This window comes from Plectropomus leopardus, chromosome 3 (genome assembly GCF_026936395.1).
Source record: "Plectropomus leopardus strain MGB_pleo_1.0 chromosome 3, ASM2693639v1, whole genome shotgun sequence".
NCBI classification, from domain to species: domain Eukaryota; kingdom Metazoa; phylum Chordata; class Actinopteri; order Perciformes; family Serranidae; genus Plectropomus; species Plectropomus leopardus.
This window is the reverse complement of record NC_142178.1, coordinates 30,544,290-30,563,910: the sequence shown is the minus strand read 5'-3', so window position 1 is coordinate 30,563,910 and position 19,621 is coordinate 30,544,290. Positions and strand designations below refer to the sequence as shown.

The window sequence follows — 19,621 nt, the reverse complement described above, 5'->3', positions numbered from 1 at the left end:
CAAGATAATCCTCAGACCTCGTTGTGAGCAGTTTCATCTAGAAACTATTTTATTTATTCCAAAATACACCCGCAAATTGGATCACCACACACAAGGAAGAGTGCATCAACGATGTATAAAGAAAACTGGATACAGCATTAGTTGCTCAGTGGCAAATATGAAGCCAAACAGTTTAACTGCTGCATGTAAGATTACACAGATGATCAGCACTGCTTCTGCACTGTGTGGCCCAAAGATTATACTTAATTCTGCCAGCTAGCATTTTTTGAATTTGCATTGGAGTCTTGTGTCCTGTTGGCTCTGAACAAGGTCCGTTGGTGGAGATCCTCTTGTGGTCTGTTGCATTCAATCCAAAACCCAAAAATCTTTTCCAGATATTGATAAGTGCTTATCTATAGTAGAAAAGTTGTGCTTCAGCAGAAGGGGCCATGGACTAAAAAAAAAAAAGAAAAATATGGCAAAAGAAGTAACAGAGATTTGAGGAGCTACTGGCCGCTGCATCTGCATGCGCTGCCGTCGTCATAGCAAGTCATAGTTCAGTATAAAAGAAAACAATTCTTACATGAAACTGCTCACACCAAGGTGTTTACATTATCTTGGGTAACCAGGTTGTGACTTCTGGAAAGCGACATTACTGTTGAGTTTTTCAAATGTATTTTATGCTTTGAGCGTCAAGAGTGTCATCTAGGTTTATTACATTGAAGAGAAGGCAGACATCTCCACAGCACATATCTCCAACACTTGGAAACTCAGGCCAAAACAATCTACACTGATAAATATCACTACAGGTAAGAGGAGAAATATGTTGGATGTTTTTGTTATGATTTTGGGGTGAACTGTCCCATTAAGCAAAAGCATCAGCTTAATGCAGTTGAACATATAGTAGGCTAATAGATCTATGTAATGTAGGCATATAACAAAACCGTGTTTGGGTCATTTTCTTGGTTTTGTTTTTACTCCTTTTTTGTGCTTATTTTCAGATTTTCTTGCAATTTACCAATCTAATTTCTTGCTTATTTTTAGGCCATGTATTGTTAAGTTGCTCCCTGCCTTGTCCCCATTTTTTTTTTTGCAATAAATCAAACAAAATTGCTCAGGTTTCAAAGGGTTAAGGAGCAAGACAGCACCATTAACTTATCTGAGCATTTTTCCAATTCTAAATAGCTGCATGTCTTTTCATTATCTTCATAAGCTTCTTGTTTTTCGTAGTGAGTGTGAGCTAATGTACTGTGGGTCCATAGAGAATACTCTCTTTAAAAGATGAGAAGTCTTGATTGGTCTCCTTGGGGCACATTTAGTTTCAATAGACCGTTTTTACAGCCGACAGTAATTATTATCTGGGCTGTGTTCCATTTAGGTGAGCCAGATCCAGGGTCCTTGTAGTGCACAAGCTGGTTCATTTGGGCAGTTTTTTTTGAGACACTTAATGAAACAGAGCCATTTTAATGCTAATAGTTCAGTCTGTGCTTTGCTGCTTCAAGGGGTCCCCTCAACTCTTGCCTAAAACTCTGAAGTTCAGTTATGGCTCTTGGTTTTGGTGTGCCACACCAAGATTTTTAATGTCCCCATCTGGCAACCCATATGAAAAAATTCTGGGGGCACCACAGAGGTAAACCTTCTTCAAAACCCTTATAGCTTTGTGACAAATATAAGTAAAATCTAATTATGGGATGTCCAGAAAGGTCCGCCTATAGCACAACATGTACGCTCATCAAAGTGCTGATGATGTGTGCATCACTAACTGTGCATCATTAAGGTTTGGATCATGAGAGCACCATTATCTAATCAGAAAGAGAATGAGAAATTTATATGTAAATCAGCCAATTTGCACCTGACAGGAGGAGGTTACAGGGTAACTGGTCCACAGGGTTTTGAAGAGTACCTTTGATAGGAAATCCCCACTCCCCTGTTTGGGTAAATAGTCTCTTAAACATAATCACTCATGATGCTGCAAAAAAACCCAACTTTTTATAATAAAAGTCTTTAAAAAAATGGAATTAACAAATATACAAAGTATGATAGGCAGTACACATTTCCTCCTGCAGGTGTACGGACTTGAAGGGATTTTTTTTTTCAACCTGGACCCATGTTTTATGTCTAAGTGACTAATGGGAACAATGGTTTTTAAAATTGGTCCAGCATTGAGTGGTCTTTTATGTGCACTCAAAGTGATGTTTTTGACACTGACAGGCTCAGATTTTTATTAACAATGTCTGACCAAATCTTGGAAAGGACCTTAGAGTGGTCGACCTGTTTGTTTAAGACTAAGATCCTTTTTGTTTAACCAAAAATCACCATCCCTAAATACACCAGACTCTTTTTAAATAAACAGTAATTTTAGTATGCATAGAGCCAACGTATTTTCACATCAAACTGAGCGAATTAAGGGTTTATTTCAACTAAACCAGAGTTGGTGATTGTTGAAAGAGAGATGAACAAAGATGGCTTTTGATAGTTTTTGCCTCTGTTGACTTTGAGTGAGGTGTGTTTTGCAATTATATAAAATTGATAAAATTTCAATGTTTATTTCAATAAAGTCTGGTTGGTTTGATGACAGCGACTTTGGCGCTGTTTCTGGTTAAACATAAAGGATCTTCGGTATGCTTTTGTAGGGTCCTCTCCGAAATTTTGCCAGTCACTTTGAATAACAATCTGAGCCTGTCAAGAACTTTTAGTGGATGTAAATTGATAGTGTGCAACTGCCCCAAGAGTACATAGGAGCCTATGCTGCGGCACTAAATACAAGAACAACTTAAAAAATTATTGTTCCAATTAGACACTTAAACACACAAAAAAGGAGAAAATAGTGTCTAGGTTGAAAAATACCAAAGTTACCCTTTAAGACGCTTACATTTCTGTGGGTGAGTAGGAGATAATTATTAATAATTCCTTTCCTTTCCATTTTTTCCCTTTTTACATGAGATGCTTTTCAGAAACTCTGCAGACACAAAAGAGCTGATTTAACGGCTTATTTTCTCGTGGGACTCTTGGTTTGAAGATGTGTTGTTGCTACAATGAGTCCAGTCCCACCACTCAGACACACTGTGCATTGAGTCAATATCAGCTCCTCACAGCAGCAGTGTTCACTCAGTAGATAAGCAGCAGTCTTGGCCAATCACAGCAGAGATTAATTAAATCCTCTCTTTAATCATCTAATCCTCTTCAACCTGTGGATCGCCGTTGTATTGTGAGTGTTATTCTGAAAGTGATGAAACTGTACATAATGCATGAGAAATATTAGTTAGAGAAGTGTTGATTTAAAACTGAGGTGTGTGGTTGATGTTGCACTGGTGTTTTTTAGGCGACAAATTATTATTATAGGATACATTTCAGCCTTAGTGTGTCCAGAGATACTGAGAATCTGGGGAAGTAAGCTATATGCAGAGAATTTGCTTGTCACTATCATTCATTTACATCTGACATTTATGCTTTTCTGTTTATAAAGTTGTACCCACTTAATAAACATTTGAGCTACAGGTTATAACTTATAAACATAACTTTTTGTCATATTTGCTGAAACTATCACTACATCCACACAGTAGCATGAGGCAGATTTTCTGTGAAAAAAAATCCTCTCCAGTCTGTGGACAGTGCTTTGATAACAATAATAATGATAATAATAACACTAATAATAATACATTTTTAGCACTTTACATTTGAAACAGATCTCAATGTGCTAAGAAGCAGCAACTTTGATCCTGTTCGACGGTGTCCAACATAAAGGCCAGATCACTGACGTTCTCATTTTACAGCTAAACAGTACACTAAAATATGTTTGACAAACACTTGAGGCAATATTAAGCAACGCAGTAACAGAATCTTGATTCACACTGGTTACTTCAGACCGGTTTCACAGTTTCAGCAAATATGACAAAACAATATTTCTACAAATATTACAAACTACAGCTTTAAATTGATAGAAAAAACAACCTATAAAATCGAACCGAAAGCTGTGCAAAAGGCTTATCTTTGGATTTGTTAAATTCTAATTATAATTAGAGTCTGCATGTGTTGCATGTCTTTAGGTAATAATGGCCAAGGTGAAGCAGGTGGGCTTGCTGGCAGCAGGCTGTCAGCCCTGGAATAAAGACGTGTGTGCTGCTAGTGGAGACCGCTTCGCCTACTGTGCTACTTTGGCGATATATATCTACCAGGTGAGCTACTCATGTGAAAAAAAAAAGAAAAAAAGCTGCCATCATGTGCTAGCAGTTGCAGGAGCAGCTCTCGCGTACTGCACCTACGCTACTTTACTGATATAAACAGTGATCACCTTACCACCTAAACTTAAAATTCACGTTTTTTTTTTATTGGAAATGTTAGGTCACTGACTAAATATGAATGGTTTATCTAATGGAGTGTGCATTTACATGAACCAAAATACATATATTCTGAGTGTTGCAAAGCCCATCAAACACAGTTATTTCTTTAATTCTTAGTTAATTATTTATTTTCTTTAATTCCTTGTGATTCTCCTTGTTTCAGTTGGACCAGCAGTACAATGAGTTTAAGTTGAGGTCCATCATGTCTGAGCACAAGAAGACTATAACAGCCATCAGCTGGTGCCCTGACAACCCCGACCTGTTTGCATCAGCCTCTGCCGATAACCTGCTCATCGTGTGGAACGTAGCAGAACAAAAGGCCGTAGCACGACTGGACAACACTAAAGGTTGATGGGTGATCTGCACCAGGATTTATTGACGAACTGGAGTGTTTAAGGTTCCAGTACTGCAATGCCCCCCGCCTTCATGAATTATCACAGCCTGTCCTCTTCTCTCCCAGGTGTCCCTGCGTCTGTAAGCTGGTGCTGGAACTTTGCTGATGGAGTGGCGTTTGTCTCCCAGCGTGGTCCGTTGTATATCTGGGTATACGGAGGTCTCGAGCCCGGGGTCACAGTGCATAAAGAAGCCCACTCCTTCCTGTCTGATATCTGTCTCTTCAGATGGCACCCCACCAAGAAGGGCAAACTGGTGTTTGGACACACCGACGGGAGTTTGTCTGTTTTTCAGCCAGGTACCAATGCTTTCTGCTTGTCCGTAGGTTTATTTGAAAACTTATTCTAATTTGAGTTTTGGCCTTTTGTCTACACACAAACTGCATGTTCGTGTAACTGAAAACAGATCTTTCGTAAATCTCTGCCTGGAGGAAAGACGTTTAGAAACCCAGTTGTCATGTTTACACATAAATGTTTCAGGCAGTTAAATTGCTGCCTGTCAGTTTAGCATGCTCTTCAGTGGCTGCTTTGTGGATGGGATTTTTTTGAGAACCTGTTTTCAAAAATACCAGTGCCTATGAAGACAAAGACTAAAACATACTTTGTGTATTTGTATGGACATTTTTTTAAACTTTCATTCACTGTGTGGGGGCATATTTGAGCCTAACTATAACATACTGTTTAATGTATATGCTGTATAAAATATATAAATGTGTTTCTGTAGACAAACACATCTTCATTAATCTGTCTTGTTTAGGAAGTAAAGGCCAAAAGCACGTGCTGCGTCCAGAGTCATTAGAAGGGACAGATGAAGAGGATCCAGTCAGCGCTCTGGAATGGGACCCTTTGTCAACGGACTATTTACTAGGTTTGACCAAAAATATGAACCCTCTAAAACCTGGAGAACTTCACTTTTCTTGTGGTGCTCTAAGGCACGTTTCCCAAGTTTTTACCTTTGGACATATAGCAAATTGGTTTAATTTCTTTCAAAAACATGTGACAGAAAGGCAATGAGCAACTAGATAAGAAATGGGTTAACAATTGTGAGAAATAAGTAAATTTAGAAAATTATTTTAAAAAAGCAAGGGAAAATGTTTTGGGAACGAAAGAAATGGGAAATATATATATATATATATATATATATATATATATATATATATATATATATATATGTACATATATCTTTTCTTAAAACTGATTTTCTGGTAATTTTCTTGTACTTTTTAGTAATTTCTTGCTAATTTTTGGGTCGTTTCTTCTTTCATTGTTTAATTGCCTTCTCCCCATGTTTTTGAAAGAAATCAAACCAATGTGCTTAAAGGGAGTCACCACCATCATCAGGAGTTTGTAAGCTGGAGTGATTTAAATTTAAAACGATTTTTATTATATAGTAGGTATTTCCACTGTTTGCTGAGTTATTACAAGTCAGCACAATAAAAAACAAGCTAGTAATCAAAACACTAAATCTGGTCTCTCCTGTATTAAAAAAAATCTCTAACTGTAATTGCAACCACAGAAGCTAAACTGATGGACACATTGTCTCTGTCACAGTGTCTAACCTCCATAATGGTATCAGGCTGGTGGACAGCGAGGCCTTGGCTTGCATCACGTCCTTCTGCTTCCCCTCGGCTGCTGCATCAGTTCAGTGTTTGGCCTGGGTTCCCTCTGCACCAGGCATGTTCATCACTGGAGGTAAACACTGTGTATTTCTGTGTGGGATGTGTCTCTGTGTGTGATCCAACGTACTAGCCAACTGATATGAACCTGTTGTTGCCACAGAGCCATCTGTCCTTTTATACGAAATGTGTCTGTGCACTGTATCTAGTACATTTATTTGTCTACGAACGCATCAAACACTTAATGTCCTGCATTCTGGTGAATGTTTATGCACCGCTTTGCGCCTTTATCTGCATAAATTCTTAACAATAATAAAACTCTTTGTTCATAAAGCATTTTTTTCAAAATGAAGTTACAAAGTGCTTTTGGGGGATTTAAAACATTGCAGGATTTAGGGAAATGAAATCAGACAATTCAAGTAATACAAAAAGTTAATGGAGAAAAAAAGATTCCCAACAGTAAAGATAAATACCAACTATGAAACAGATAGGGAACAATGTCAATTAATTACCCTGAAGACTGCATGAAGGCAAATAATCAAACAATTAGAATAACAAAAATAATAAAAGAGTAGACAACAATAGTCAATAAGTCAATAATAGAATATATTAAGGTGTAAATATCTTTAATGTTGTCAAAATTAAAGTCACACCATCCGTGTTTAGAACCAATATAAAGGCTGATGGTGTCATTATGGTATAGCTATTACAATGTGCAACAAACATTTACTTTATAATGATACCTTAAAGCAAAAAAAAGTCTATTTCCACTTTAATGAGAACATCTGGCTTCTTAAAGAAACCCAGTAACAACCCCCTCCTAGCATAATACAACTTTAGGATAGAAGATAGAGTTCGTGTTACCACCCATGCATTAGGAGAGTAGTTGTAATAACAGCTTCATTTGTATAACAAAAATACAGTTACAATAAATAAGACAATGTTAAGAGCTAAGATAATAGTGTGCCCTGGGCCAAAACACAGCAAAAGAAAATAAAACACAAAATCTCCATATCACAAATGTACAAATCAGTCATTAAAATTAAAAGCTTTCCTATAAAAATATGTTTTAAGTAATTATTTAAATATGGGCAATGTGTTAGCAAAACTAATCTCCTGAAGTCGCCCTGATGGCAGAAACCTGGTCACCTTTAGTCACTCGCCTTGACACCAGGATGACCAGTGAGGGTAGACTAGAGGATCTCTGATCCCGACCAAGAACATAAGTCAGAAGTTCAGTTATATAATTTGGGGATAAACCATGTTGAGCCTTAAAAGTTATTAAAAGAATCCTAAAATCAATTTTAAAATTAACAGGTAACAATGGAGTGAGGCAAGAATTGGGGTGATATGTGACCTACGATGTGTCCCAGTTAAAATTCGAGCACCAGCATTCTGCAGTGGTTGAAACTAGGCCAGTGATGATTTACTAAGGCACGTAAATAATGCACTGCAGTCAAGGCGCGAGAATACAAAAGCATGAATAAGCCTTTCTAGGTCTGGAAATGACATCTTAAAGACGGAGAAAAACATTCCACATATTTGCACGATGGTAGAGACTCTTGAACTGTTTAAACTCATTTTTCTTCTGTCTGTCAGACTCGCAGGTCGGAGTGTTGAGGGTGTGGAATGTGTCTCGCTCGACGCCTTTGGACAGCTTCAAACTGAAAAAGACAGGATTTCATGCCTTGCATGTCCTCAACTCCCCTCTTGCCAAGAAAGGTACGAGCTAGAATAAAACATGTTGAACTTATAAATGTTGTAGAAACTCAAAAATCTTTATACCGCAGCTGTTACAAGTTACAGGGGTTCTTTTTTTCAGGTTGGTATCACAATCTCCAAATTTACATTAATTTACATCTTCAAATTTGGGCTTCTCGATGAAAGCTGTGTGTGTGTGTGTGTCAGCCAACAAAGCATGACAGATGAGAGTGAAAATTTGCGTGTATGCTGTCTGGGTATAAAACAGCTATTCAAACACTGAGCACTCGTACTTCTCCTCTTGTGAGGCTTCATTTGATGAGCTCATCAGCACTCTGGCCCTGAAACAATGTTTTTAGAGTGCCACAACAGGTATTTTCTCCTTTCACTGACCCCCTTCACTGTCTCTGCAGCTCAGAGTTCCTGTTCTCCCAGCAAAAGTCAGCACACCAGTTCTACCAGTGAGGCTGTACCTCCCCCAACCCTGTCCCAGAACCGATCCTTCTCTCTGCCTCCTGGCCATGCTGTGTGCTGTTTCATGGATGGAGGGGTGGGACTCTATGACATGGGGGCCAAGAAGTGGGACTTCCTAAGAGACTTGGTATTCTTTAACAGAATGGGGAAACCAGTATAACAACATGCCTTTAACTGTGTTTTTGACTTGTGAATTATTTCTGTCTGTGCTTTCACATTGTTTCCAGGGCCATGTAGAGACGATCTTTGACTGTAAGTTTAAACCAGATGATCCCAACCTGCTGGCCACGGCTAGTTTTGATGGAACCATCAAAATCTGGGACACAAACACACTAACAGCTGTTTACACCTCCCCCGGCAACGAAGGAGTGGTTTACTCCCTGTCTTGGGCTCCAGGTACATCAGCTCAACCTCTACATGTAAATGCTCTTCCCCCACTAAAACTAGTGGTCATATACATTTTTTTAAAACCCAGGCAATAGACCTCTTTTCTATTGCCAGTAGCTCTACAGTAGATGCCTAGTATACCTCTCTGTTTTTTGTTAGTGGTGTGTCTTGTTCGACATCACAAAAGCTCTGGAAACAGGGTTAGTAAAGTGTGGAAAGCATCATGGAGGCCGGTGAAAATGTGCTTCCCTCTTTTTTTTAATATATCATTGTTGTTGGGCACAAACCTTGTATCTCCACATTTCTCTATTTTATTTCTTTCATAAATTAATTCTATCGCCCCCCCTCCTCCACGTCTATCAGCGGATTTTTACAGTTTCTCAACCAATGAAATGTATTTAAAAAAGCTTGTGACTAAACCTCCTTTCTCCTTTGGATTATTTTGAAAACACAGCCTTTTTTCAAATTCCTGAAAAATAGCAATTTTGGAGACTGGAGGTTTGTGCCCGACAGTAGCGATGTGTTACTTATTCGGTCTCTCTTTCAGCATCAGTGCCAACTAATTTTAAACGATTTCCAGCTTCCAAACATACATAAATGTAACATAAATACAGCTTACAAATACTACCAGGTCATGTGTATGGCACAAAATAGTTCTAGTCCCATCCCAACGGCAACCATTAAATAAAGTGTATCATCTGTTTCTCATGTGAAACGTTTTGACCTTTCAGTCTGTGTGTGTTTTGGTGTGTTTTAAAGGAGACCTGAACTGCATCGCAGGTGCAACATCTCGAAATGGAGCATTCATCTGGGACGTCAGGAAAGGAAAGATCATTACTCGCTTTAATGAGGTTAATTTGACTTTAAGTGCACATTAAATCACATATTGGGATTTAATAATGAAGCCTTCAAAGTTACTAGATTTTCTTAAATTTGAAGTGTGTATTGCAACAAATATTTAATCAAACTGAATGTATCCATCTTTTACTTTCTTTTTGCCAAAATAAGTCAAGCTATTTTATGTGAAAGTCCACATCTTTACCTGAGCTTTATATTTACCTGCATTGCTTAAGATGAAAAAAAAGTCTTAATTTTGATTAAAATTGTGCTTGAAATTGTCTTTAAATGCCTCAGATTAAGGTGTGTGATTCCTATGGAGACCCTGCTAAAAAATCACCAGTGTATCTCTTATCTTCAAATAATAAGTTATAAGAATAAATTATATTATAGCTGCTGTCTCACCCTTTTTTTTCAACTGACAATCCGAACAAACATTACAATTTAAAAGTGTTGTTTCCATTCCCATTGGACATATTATTATAATTCTTGCCAACTACCTCTTTATGAAAGTTGTGACTCCATCTTTTTAAAATGATAAATGGAAGGTGCAGTGACGACATGTCTGTCTCTCTCCAGCACGGTAAAAACGGTATATTCTGTATATCATGGAGCCATAAGGATTCTAAGAGGATCGCTACCTGTAGTGGAGACGGATTCTGGTGAGTCCTCCTCCTCCCTCGTACCTCTTTTCTGACAATAGTTTGTTCAAATACGAAAATATTTGTTCTTTGTAAAATGTCTCTCTTCTTTTATATTGTTTTGACAACAGTATCATCCGGACCATCGATGGGAAAATCCTCCATAAGTACAAACATCCTGCTGCTGTGTTTGGTTGTGACTGGAGTCAGAACAACAAGTAGGACCTCCATCCATCTGCCATTGTTCTCAGCGGGAAAGTCAATATGCATTACAGCATCACCTCGTGCTGCAGATGGCTACGTTTTGGCAGACGTGTTGATCATTGCTTCACTTCACTAAACATTTCATTTACAACTAAACCTGAAAGTCAAAGTCAGCTTTATTGTCAGTTCTGCTATGTGTGTTAGAAATACAGGAATTGAAAATATGTTTTTCTCCATACCTGCGGAGAAAATAAAGAATAATGATTATATACATAGAATTAAATAAGTACCAAATAAACTTTAGATCATCCACAATGCCACCATTCCCTTTATCACCGATTCCCATTTCAATATTCATCACTGTGACCTGTATTTTCAAGCAAACTGGCCATTACTCCATACCAGTCTGCAGATTCTTATCAGTTTATTTGTAAAACTATCATTGGGAAAAACCTTCATATCTCTGCCCACTTTTTTAACAGTTAAACTTAACAGAACAGAATAACTGGCAATGCAAACTTAGACCAGCGTCCATTTATTTCTATAGTGCTGTTCTGGCACATTAACTCTCTGAAACCTGAGCAATTTGGCTTGATTTCTGTCATAAACAGAAAGAAGGCAATGTGCAAATAGAATTGACCCAAAACATTTGTGAGAAAATAATTTTTCAAAAAGCTAAATAAAATTACCAGATCTTTGCAAAAAAAGAGAAAAGTCCTAGTCCTAATAAAAATATATTTTTCTTTTTTGTAGGTTAATTTTAAATATATAATTATAAATATAGATTTCTTGATATTTGTCCTTTGTTATTTTATGATTTTCCGTTAATTCTTTTCTCTCTGTCTCGCTTTTTAAAGCAATTTTCAGGTCATTTTTTGTCACCTTTGATTATTTTGCAGTTTGCGAAACATTTCATGTCAAGTTGCTAATCGCCTCCCAAATTGTGACAAATTAAGGTGTTGTGCCCGCTTTTGGTTTTTTAACATTTTCCTTTTCCTTTCTCTTTGCAGAGACATGATAGCGACAGGCTGTGAGGATAAAAGTGTCCGTGTGTACTACCTGGCTACCAGCTCCGATCAGCCTCTGAAAGTCTTTACTGGGCACTTAGCTAAAGTTTTCCATGTTCGCTGGTCTCCGCTGAGAGAGGGAATACTGTGTTCTGGATCAGATGATGGGTGAGTTTTTATTTTTTTTCATCCCTCAGTTCTTTGAGCATGAAATGCAGAGTGCCATGTAGCTCCATTATATTTGAGAGAAAGGAAACACTCGGCAACACACATAAAAACAATCTAGATTGATAAATATCACAGTGGCTTCAGGTGATTCAGTAATAATATGTACTTAACTACTTTTTGAATTACATACTGTACATTTTGTATATATTCTCTATCTCTTCCTTTTGTGAATACAATTACATGTCTATGTCTGTCTTTTTTTCTGTTTTTCTTATCCCTAACTTATTTCCCTCCCTTGTACTGTGAGCATTGCCAACCCGGAAAAAATTCCTTGTTCCTCATTTGTTGAACTTGGCCAATAAACGTGATTCTGATTCTGATTAACTAAAAGAGAGATCCCTGTATGTGTGTGTGTGTGTGTGTGTGTGTGTGTGTGCAGTACTGTTCGGATATGGGACTACACACAGGATGCGTGTATCAACGTGCTGAGTGGTCACACAGCTCCGGTCAGAGGCTTGATGTGGAACACAGAGGTCCCTTACCTCCTCATTTCAGGTAACGCCTCTCTGTTATCAATATGCTGTCATCGTCTACACTGTTGAGCTTCTTCTGTTCTGGCTCGTCAGACTTTCCAGTGTTGTCTGAACAGCCTTAATTGTGTCATTTTGGCCATCACCATCTTGGGTTTGGAGTCGACACTGACTGTATTTGATCTGGAGGGTGGAGATAACCCTACACTAAAATAAAATGTATTTAGACCCACTGGAAAACTGTACATTTGGCTCCTTAGTACGACCAACCACTGAAAAAGACTTTTTTAGGTGACCAAAACATTACAGTTAACTTTCATGATATGAAATCAAACTGATACAGTGACAGCTAAAGCTACACCTATGATCTGTGTATTGGAGCAAAACCATTTTTTGTACTAGGCTGTAAACACACAAGTTCTGCTGTAAAGTTCGACATTTTAACATGGGGGGTCTACAGGGATTTGAGCCAGCCTCAAGTGGCCGTTTGAGAAACTGCAGTTTTTGGCACGTCAGAGGTTTCTGCTTGACTGTCATATAAACAGCATACTATTGCAGCAGTATACAGTTATATATTCAAAGTCTTTTGTGACATGACCATTTTTACAGTGCCTCACAAAGTTGCACAGCAGACACAAAGTGATCTCCATAGTTATGAGGTCATGCTGATGGAGGTTTGAGATTTATTTTTGAAGCACCAACTGGCTCTGCTGAACTGTAGAGAGCTGTTGTATGGTCTTTGATAGTTCAGTACTCTATTGTCTCCATAAAGTTTCATGTAAGATTTGAAAGGAAAACAAGCAGCTGATGAATTAAAATGATTTAAAGTTGCATCGCTGTGACTTCCACTGACACCACTGGAAAAATTTAAATTGCTGACATTAAAACATGGCTCTCTAGTGACCTCTAGCATCAGTGGTTGGAAACTACAACATTGGTAAATACATTTCTTTGCAATATGCAGGATTTTTTTTCTGTTGTTGATGCATGACAGTTGTTTTACTGGCAGCTGTCTGATGCACAGTTGTCTGTGTTTTATAGTGCTGGGCCCGAACTGTCAGAGTGTGTTGTAATAAATTGTAAACTGTTGGATGATTTTTTAGGTTCATGGGATTATACAATCAGAGTGTGGGACACAAGAGACGGCACATGTCTAGACACAGTCTACGATCACGGAGCTGATGTCTACGGTAAGACAGAGCCAAAGAAAGAACAACCTGTTAGACTGTCAATACTGCAGATACATGATGTGTGACAAGTACAGTGTGTGATGAACAACTGTCTACACTGAATATGCAACAAAAACAGAGAAATGTTTCAAATTAAACATGACCTGCTGTATAAACATATTGCATGCAACAAATTGGTTTTAGAAAGGCATGGTATACTCCAGTATTTCATTATTTACATGATTGCCAACATTGAGTTTTAAGCCTGAGTCCTCTACCACCATCGTATTAACCCGCGTTTTCTATTATGTGTGTTGTGTAGGTCTAACATGTCATCAGAGTCGTCCGTTCACCATGGCGAGCTGCAGCAGAGACAGCACAGTGAGGCTGTGGTCCCTCACCCCTCTCATCTCTCCCCTGCTGCTGAACATCCTCACCAACCAGCCGTGGGAAAAGATAATAGGAAACACAGGTGAGAATAGACTCCTTCTCAGTTTTATTTCATGGCGTTCTTCTAAAACCTCATGTAACCATGTTGGTTGTGTGTGTTTACAGACACAGCTATGGTGCCCGGCTCGCCGCCACTGCTCTGTGGAAAAGTGTCTCGAGACATTAAGCAGGAGTTGGATAAACTGAGCTCTGATATCAGGGCCAAGAAGCTCCGCTGGTTCTCTGAGTGCTTTTCGGTAACTGCGTTCTGAATACTAATTTATCACTGATGATGCTGCATTTGTCACACTTGTTTTGTCCATGCTGTGTCTGCTTATTTAGCAGTTCATCTTCAAATATGCAACACACAGTTAGGACACGATTTTGCATCAGATTAAGTTGCACACATGCAATATGTCTCTTCAGCTAAACATGATTACACCCTCCTTTTAAAGTTCATTACGCTGACCTTTGTTGTTGGTGTTGCACATTTCTGCAAACCACATGTTCATTACCGTACATTCATCGCCATGCATTCATACGTTAGCCTACATTTCTACATTTCATATGTTTTTTTAGTGACGAGTCACTATTTGTCCACCGGGGAAAGTAACATGAAAAGAGGTTGTATTTTTACAGAAACGTCACTGCTTTTCCAGCCGTAATGTGCTCCCAAACATGTTTTTTTTAGGGATCTGTTGCTGCTTTTCATGCAGCTTTCTAGCCCCTAAACATGGATGCATTTTTAACGATCTGTGGCTGTTTTTTTCCAGCAGGGATATTGCTACAAAAAGCAGTTATTTTTTCAACTGAGATATTGCTGTGTTTGCAGTGGTGATTAAGTCACCATAACTGTGTATTTTAAACACAAACATGATCTTTTTCTAATCATAAACAAGTTGTTTTTTTGCCCAAACTTACCTAGACATTAACCACAGTGTTGTTGAAATGTAAAGTTTCAATGTACATTTTCAAAGTAACTACTACATAATAACATTTCTGAAAAATGGCTTTCATATTCTGTGCCCAGCTGATGTGGCATAGATCTTGGGTGATTGACGGGTGAGAGGCTGCATGACTGAGGAAATTAGGGAGCATAATTAACACTCGAAGTCTCGTCCATCGAACTTCCATAGCTTTTGCTCTGGTTTTGTCACCCTCTTCTGGCCTTTATATGCCATTAAAGGCTTTTCTTAAGAGATATTTTGCCATACAAAAGCAGTTAAGCAATATTTATAAAACATTTTAAAATTTTTCATGTGTTGATGATCAGCTTTCTGTTCACACGACAGACGCTGCCGTAGCGAAGGACAGATTGTGCTCATAGACATTCACAGGTTAAGATACATTACTCCAGTCATGTAACACATCTTTCAGAGCCTCAGTGTCAACAGAAGTGTAGCTTTGTTGATTCGGCATGAGGATCATTTTCACTGTTTGGCTTTGGAGTACAGCTGGATAGTGAGTCAACAAAAGCTTCTCTCCCACACACCTTTTATTCACTGTTTACTCAAAGAAAATCACACAGAGATTAGAAAAGAAAGTCTTTAATATATCCTCTCTTTACTGAAACATAGAAATACAGCTACACCTTTTATTTCTATTGAGAGTAACAGTCATTACAAAGGCATTACACTTGAACACCAGCAGATATTAGCAATCTGCTTTTTTAATTTAAACGACAAAAATAAAATAAATATACCACTTTAAACCACTTTCTTGAATGAATTTTCTGACAAATGTCATGTAAAGCTTTATTTATTTGTTGCCCCCTGCATGTGGTGGAAAGTAGTTTGTTATATTATATATATACATATTAAAATGATACATTTAAATAACCTTTTACAAGCTACAGCATGCATAATCAATTTAACAGGCTCAACTTGTGTCTCAGATCCTGAAAAACACAAACAGTAGACATATTTTTTGGTACACTGGTATGTACAAATTAAAAATACAGCTAGAAAACATGTCAAATGGTAAACAAACTGCACTGAACATAGTTTTCTGCATGCTGCGTGTGTCTGTGTGTGTTTCTGAACATAACTGTGTGTACTGCATTGTGTGGCAGCCTCCAGGAGGCAGCAGTAACCTGTGGGACTTGGTGTCAGTCATAAACGGCCAGGACGACTCGCTGCTGCCTGCCAGCTACAGCAAAGGAGTGATGCACATGAAGCACCTGCTGAAGTTTAAAACGGTACGTCGCTCCGATTCCCTGAGTCACACAAACAGAGAGATCATCGTGTGTGCAGGAGAGAAAACTCACTGTGAGGGAGCTGATGGAACAGACAGCCTGTTAAATCAGTGGATGGATGAATAAATACAGCGATTCTGCCCCTGAATATGGAAATAAACACTCTAAAATTTAAATTAATCTTTATTTATTCAGCACACTAAAACATATATTGACTAAATATAATCAAAGCCTATGATTATAAGTGCTTGAATACACTTTGCTCACGCTGTTAAAAAACAGTGAGTGGAAGTCTGCCCATGTATTTTATATTCACCTTTACCATAAATATCCTAACTTTTTAAAGTTTATTTTTAATTTACGAGGAGTGGGTAGTAAACCATTAACATTTACTACATTACATGCACTCAAGTAATTTATTTTCAATAAATTGTACTTTCAAGAGTAGTTGTTTTGCAGAATAGTTTACTTGAGTAAATTTGCAATAAAATATATGTACTTCTACTCTGTTTCACTGGACTACACATAACTTTACCCACCACTGTTTACAGTATTTCAAACCTGCTCAACAGCTGAAGATAACATTTGGCTTTCTAATACATATCCATTTCATTTACAGACTACATGAGTAGTGATTACTAAAGTTTATTTCTCATTTTTTCTGTTTATCTTCCATTTTCTTTCAGTCTGAAGCCCAGGAGCTCACTATTGTCAAGATGTCTAAATTTGGAGGAGGGATCGGAGCTCCCAGTAAAGAGGAGCGACTGAAAGAAGCAGCAGACATCCATCTGAGACTGGGACAGATTCAACGATACTGTGAATTAATGGTGGAGCTGGGACAGGTATGGAGTGAATGTTTGTTGTAATTTTTCTCTTGAGAAAGCACACGACTCTGACACCAGCGAGACTTTAGTTGTGTCGGCACTGATGCCGTCAGTGACTTTGACCGTTTTAAAATTAAACATGTTTTTTAATCACTGGTTGGCTTCACCTTGGCCCTTTTTTAAAAATCATTTTATACCATGAAATGCAAATTAAAGTTTGTTATACTAAAATCGCAGGGTCCAAAACCAAGTTACGTTTTCCCATCATTAAAAAACTGATGTTACTGAAATCGAAACCCAGGGAATCTGCTTGTTATAGTGGAAGCCCAAGAGCCTTCAAGTGACCAATCAGTTCTTAGTTTGACGTATATTTGGTCACCGCCACCGTAGTGATTCTATTTCTATTGTCAGAAAAACACAGAAGTAAAAAAAACAAAACTGATTGCCAGTGTAAGTTAGGGTGAGCATTATTATCTGTCTTTCAGTGGGAGAAAGCTTTATCTGTGGCACCAGGAGTCTCAATGAAGTACTGGAAGAAACTCATGCAGAGGTAAACCAGGTTTAACTTTGTTTCTTTAGCTTTTGCATTTTTTTTTTCAGCCTGTTTTTCAGTCGAAGTGTGAACTGCTAAGATGATTGTTGAATATGTGCACAAAAAAAACAATACTAATGCACTCTTGTGTAGTACTGTGCAATCCAACACAATAATTGTGTATAAAAACTGCACTGTGTACTTGAATTTCAAAACGTAGCTTTTTTAGGCATTTTGGCTTTTTGTCCACATGCAAACTGCAATTTAGGTCACTGAAAACGAACAGAGATGTTCAGATACTTCATTTTCGGAGTTGATGTGTGTAGAAACAGGGAAAACTGAGTTTTTGTCTTTTAACAGCAAAGTGTGCTGCATTATCTCCTTTGTGAGGCATCACAAATGAAGCAACATTTCCTGCAATGGCAGACAACCAAAGTGGTTCTTTTGGCTCTGACTTTTTGCTCTCAGGATTTTTTCATATTTATACGTACAGTTACCCTTCCACTATATTGATGAACAGAGGCGTCAGACACAAACTTTTATATGTTGCATGTTGTTAATGGTTTTTTTGTCTGTGTAATTATAATCTGCTCATGTTGCAGGAGAGCTGACCAACTGATGGCGGAGGATAATGATGACGCTATCCCGTACTGCGTCGCCACAGGAGACATAAAGAAACTCGTTACTTTCTTCACCGGCAGAGGACAGCTGCTCGAGGCCTTAGTAATAGCACAGGTACAGAATGGGGGGATAAAGGCCCTGGTGAATATATGCTTACAGATGGGTGCATGAAGAGACGGGGGGACATAGATAAGTAATGGAATACAAAGACAGAGAGGTGAGGAAATACTTGAATAGTAATTTTGATGGTTGCGAACAGTATTGATAAGTAATTATATTAATAACAATATTCTTTGTTTTTAGGGGGCGTTTGAAGGGAACATTCGTGCACCTCAAAGCTCCCCAGTTAACCACACGACTAATGATGTCGATAACAGACAACAATACCAGAGGTACAGCGCACACACACACACGCACACACACACACACACACACACACACACACACACACACAATCAAGTCTCACTATATGCTCAGTAGTTCCCAAACAAACATCTTTCTGATGATAAAAGGCCAGACTCCACTGACAAACACTGTAAGTTTTTTTTTGCTAAACATGGAAACTTCTGATCTACCGCTGCCTCAGTCAGTTAGTTAGTCTGTGTTATTGTGTGACTTTGTTTTAAAAGGATTAGTTCAGATTTACTGAAGCCTGTGGTAAATCTAATACATGACCAGTTTCAAAAACAGTTGTCTCTATTGGTCATCCAAACACAAGAACTTTGGAAAATCCCATATTTGTGAGATGATACGTTGTGATTGTTGTAATGGCTTTATTTCTTTTTTTTTTCCTGTCCAGTCTCCTCCATAAGGTATGTGAAGAGCTAGCGGAGTGGTATTTCCAGGACGGATGCTCTGTCCTGGCAGCATGCTGCCACCTCGCTGTGGACAACGTCAAGGTAAACAGTCTGTGCACATCACCATACGTTAAATTCAGTATATTTGCATTTGTGTGTATATGCAGGGATATCGTGCTGTTTTATTTGTTGTTTCTTTATGATTTCGATCATTAATGATGATATAAAGTCTGATGGCTAAAATGTGTGTGTATGTGTGTGTTTTTAGTTAGCCATGTCGAGTCAAATCCGAGGTAATGAGCTGGAGTTGGCTGCCTGCGTGGGTATCGTGTTAGGGGACGCAGCCAGTGAGAGCACTGCGTATTGTCTTGAACTCTTGGCCAGAAAGTACATGACGGCGCCCACATGGTATGTCTCCATTATGCATGTCCATACAGTGTAACCTCTATTATTCTTCTGTAAACATACAGTATGAACTTAAAATCATTCAAAATTCACGTTTACATTTATTAGTGTCAGTGACTTTATATGAGAAGGGAGCTGTAGTTACACACACCTACGCTGGCTGCTTCTAAGGCGTAGTCCATGAACAAACACATCCTTATGCCTTCTGTGTTTACATTTAGGGAGCTCTCAGCTGACCTACTGCGAATGATCCCTGACAACGACATTTTAATGGCTAAGCTGTGTGCATTTTACCCAGGAAGTGCCGCTGAGATCAACCAGTTTCATGAAAGGGTGAGTAGGTAATCATGAAAGCTGGGGTAGGCAGAAATAAG

At 38.3% G+C, this 19,621-nt stretch overlaps 1 protein-coding gene across 3 annotated transcripts in view; it reads left to right on the top strand.

The window, feature by feature from the left end:
* The window catches only part of wdr17 (WD repeat domain 17), a 28,268-nt gene that overhangs the window by 919 nt on the left and 7,728 nt on the right, over positions 1–19,621 (top strand). For all 3 annotated transcript variants that reach the window (XR_015775559.1, XM_088072877.1, XM_042484351.2), the window contains exons 2-25: positions 4,026–4,154; positions 4,483–4,666; positions 4,780–5,010; positions 5,469–5,579; positions 6,263–6,403; positions 7,927–8,049; positions 8,442–8,629; positions 8,730–8,898; positions 9,649–9,740; positions 10,306–10,388; positions 10,499–10,585; positions 11,582–11,746; positions 12,186–12,301; positions 13,380–13,466; positions 13,768–13,917; positions 14,001–14,131; positions 15,946–16,071; positions 16,755–16,910; positions 17,378–17,442; positions 18,027–18,159; positions 18,349–18,437; positions 18,845–18,944; positions 19,111–19,250; positions 19,469–19,580. Coding sequence is in view for 2 of the 3 variants with exons in the window: in XM_088072877.1 (XP_087929003.1) it covers positions 4,032–4,154; positions 4,483–4,666; positions 4,780–5,010; positions 5,469–5,579; positions 6,263–6,403; positions 7,927–8,049; positions 8,442–8,629; positions 8,730–8,898; positions 9,649–9,740; positions 10,306–10,388; positions 10,499–10,585; positions 11,582–11,746; positions 12,186–12,301; positions 13,380–13,466; positions 13,768–13,917; positions 14,001–14,131; positions 15,946–16,071; positions 16,755–16,910; positions 17,378–17,442; positions 18,027–18,159; positions 18,349–18,437; positions 18,845–18,944; positions 19,111–19,250; positions 19,469–19,580 (3,102 nt within the window). In the remaining variant the exon portion in view is untranslated. The remainder of the gene's footprint in view (positions 1–4,025; positions 4,155–4,482; positions 4,667–4,779; positions 5,011–5,468; positions 5,580–6,262; positions 6,404–7,926; positions 8,050–8,441; positions 8,630–8,729; positions 8,899–9,648; positions 9,741–10,305; positions 10,389–10,498; positions 10,586–11,581; positions 11,747–12,185; positions 12,302–13,379; positions 13,467–13,767; positions 13,918–14,000; positions 14,132–15,945; positions 16,072–16,754; positions 16,911–17,377; positions 17,443–18,026; positions 18,160–18,348; positions 18,438–18,844; positions 18,945–19,110; positions 19,251–19,468; positions 19,581–19,621) is intronic.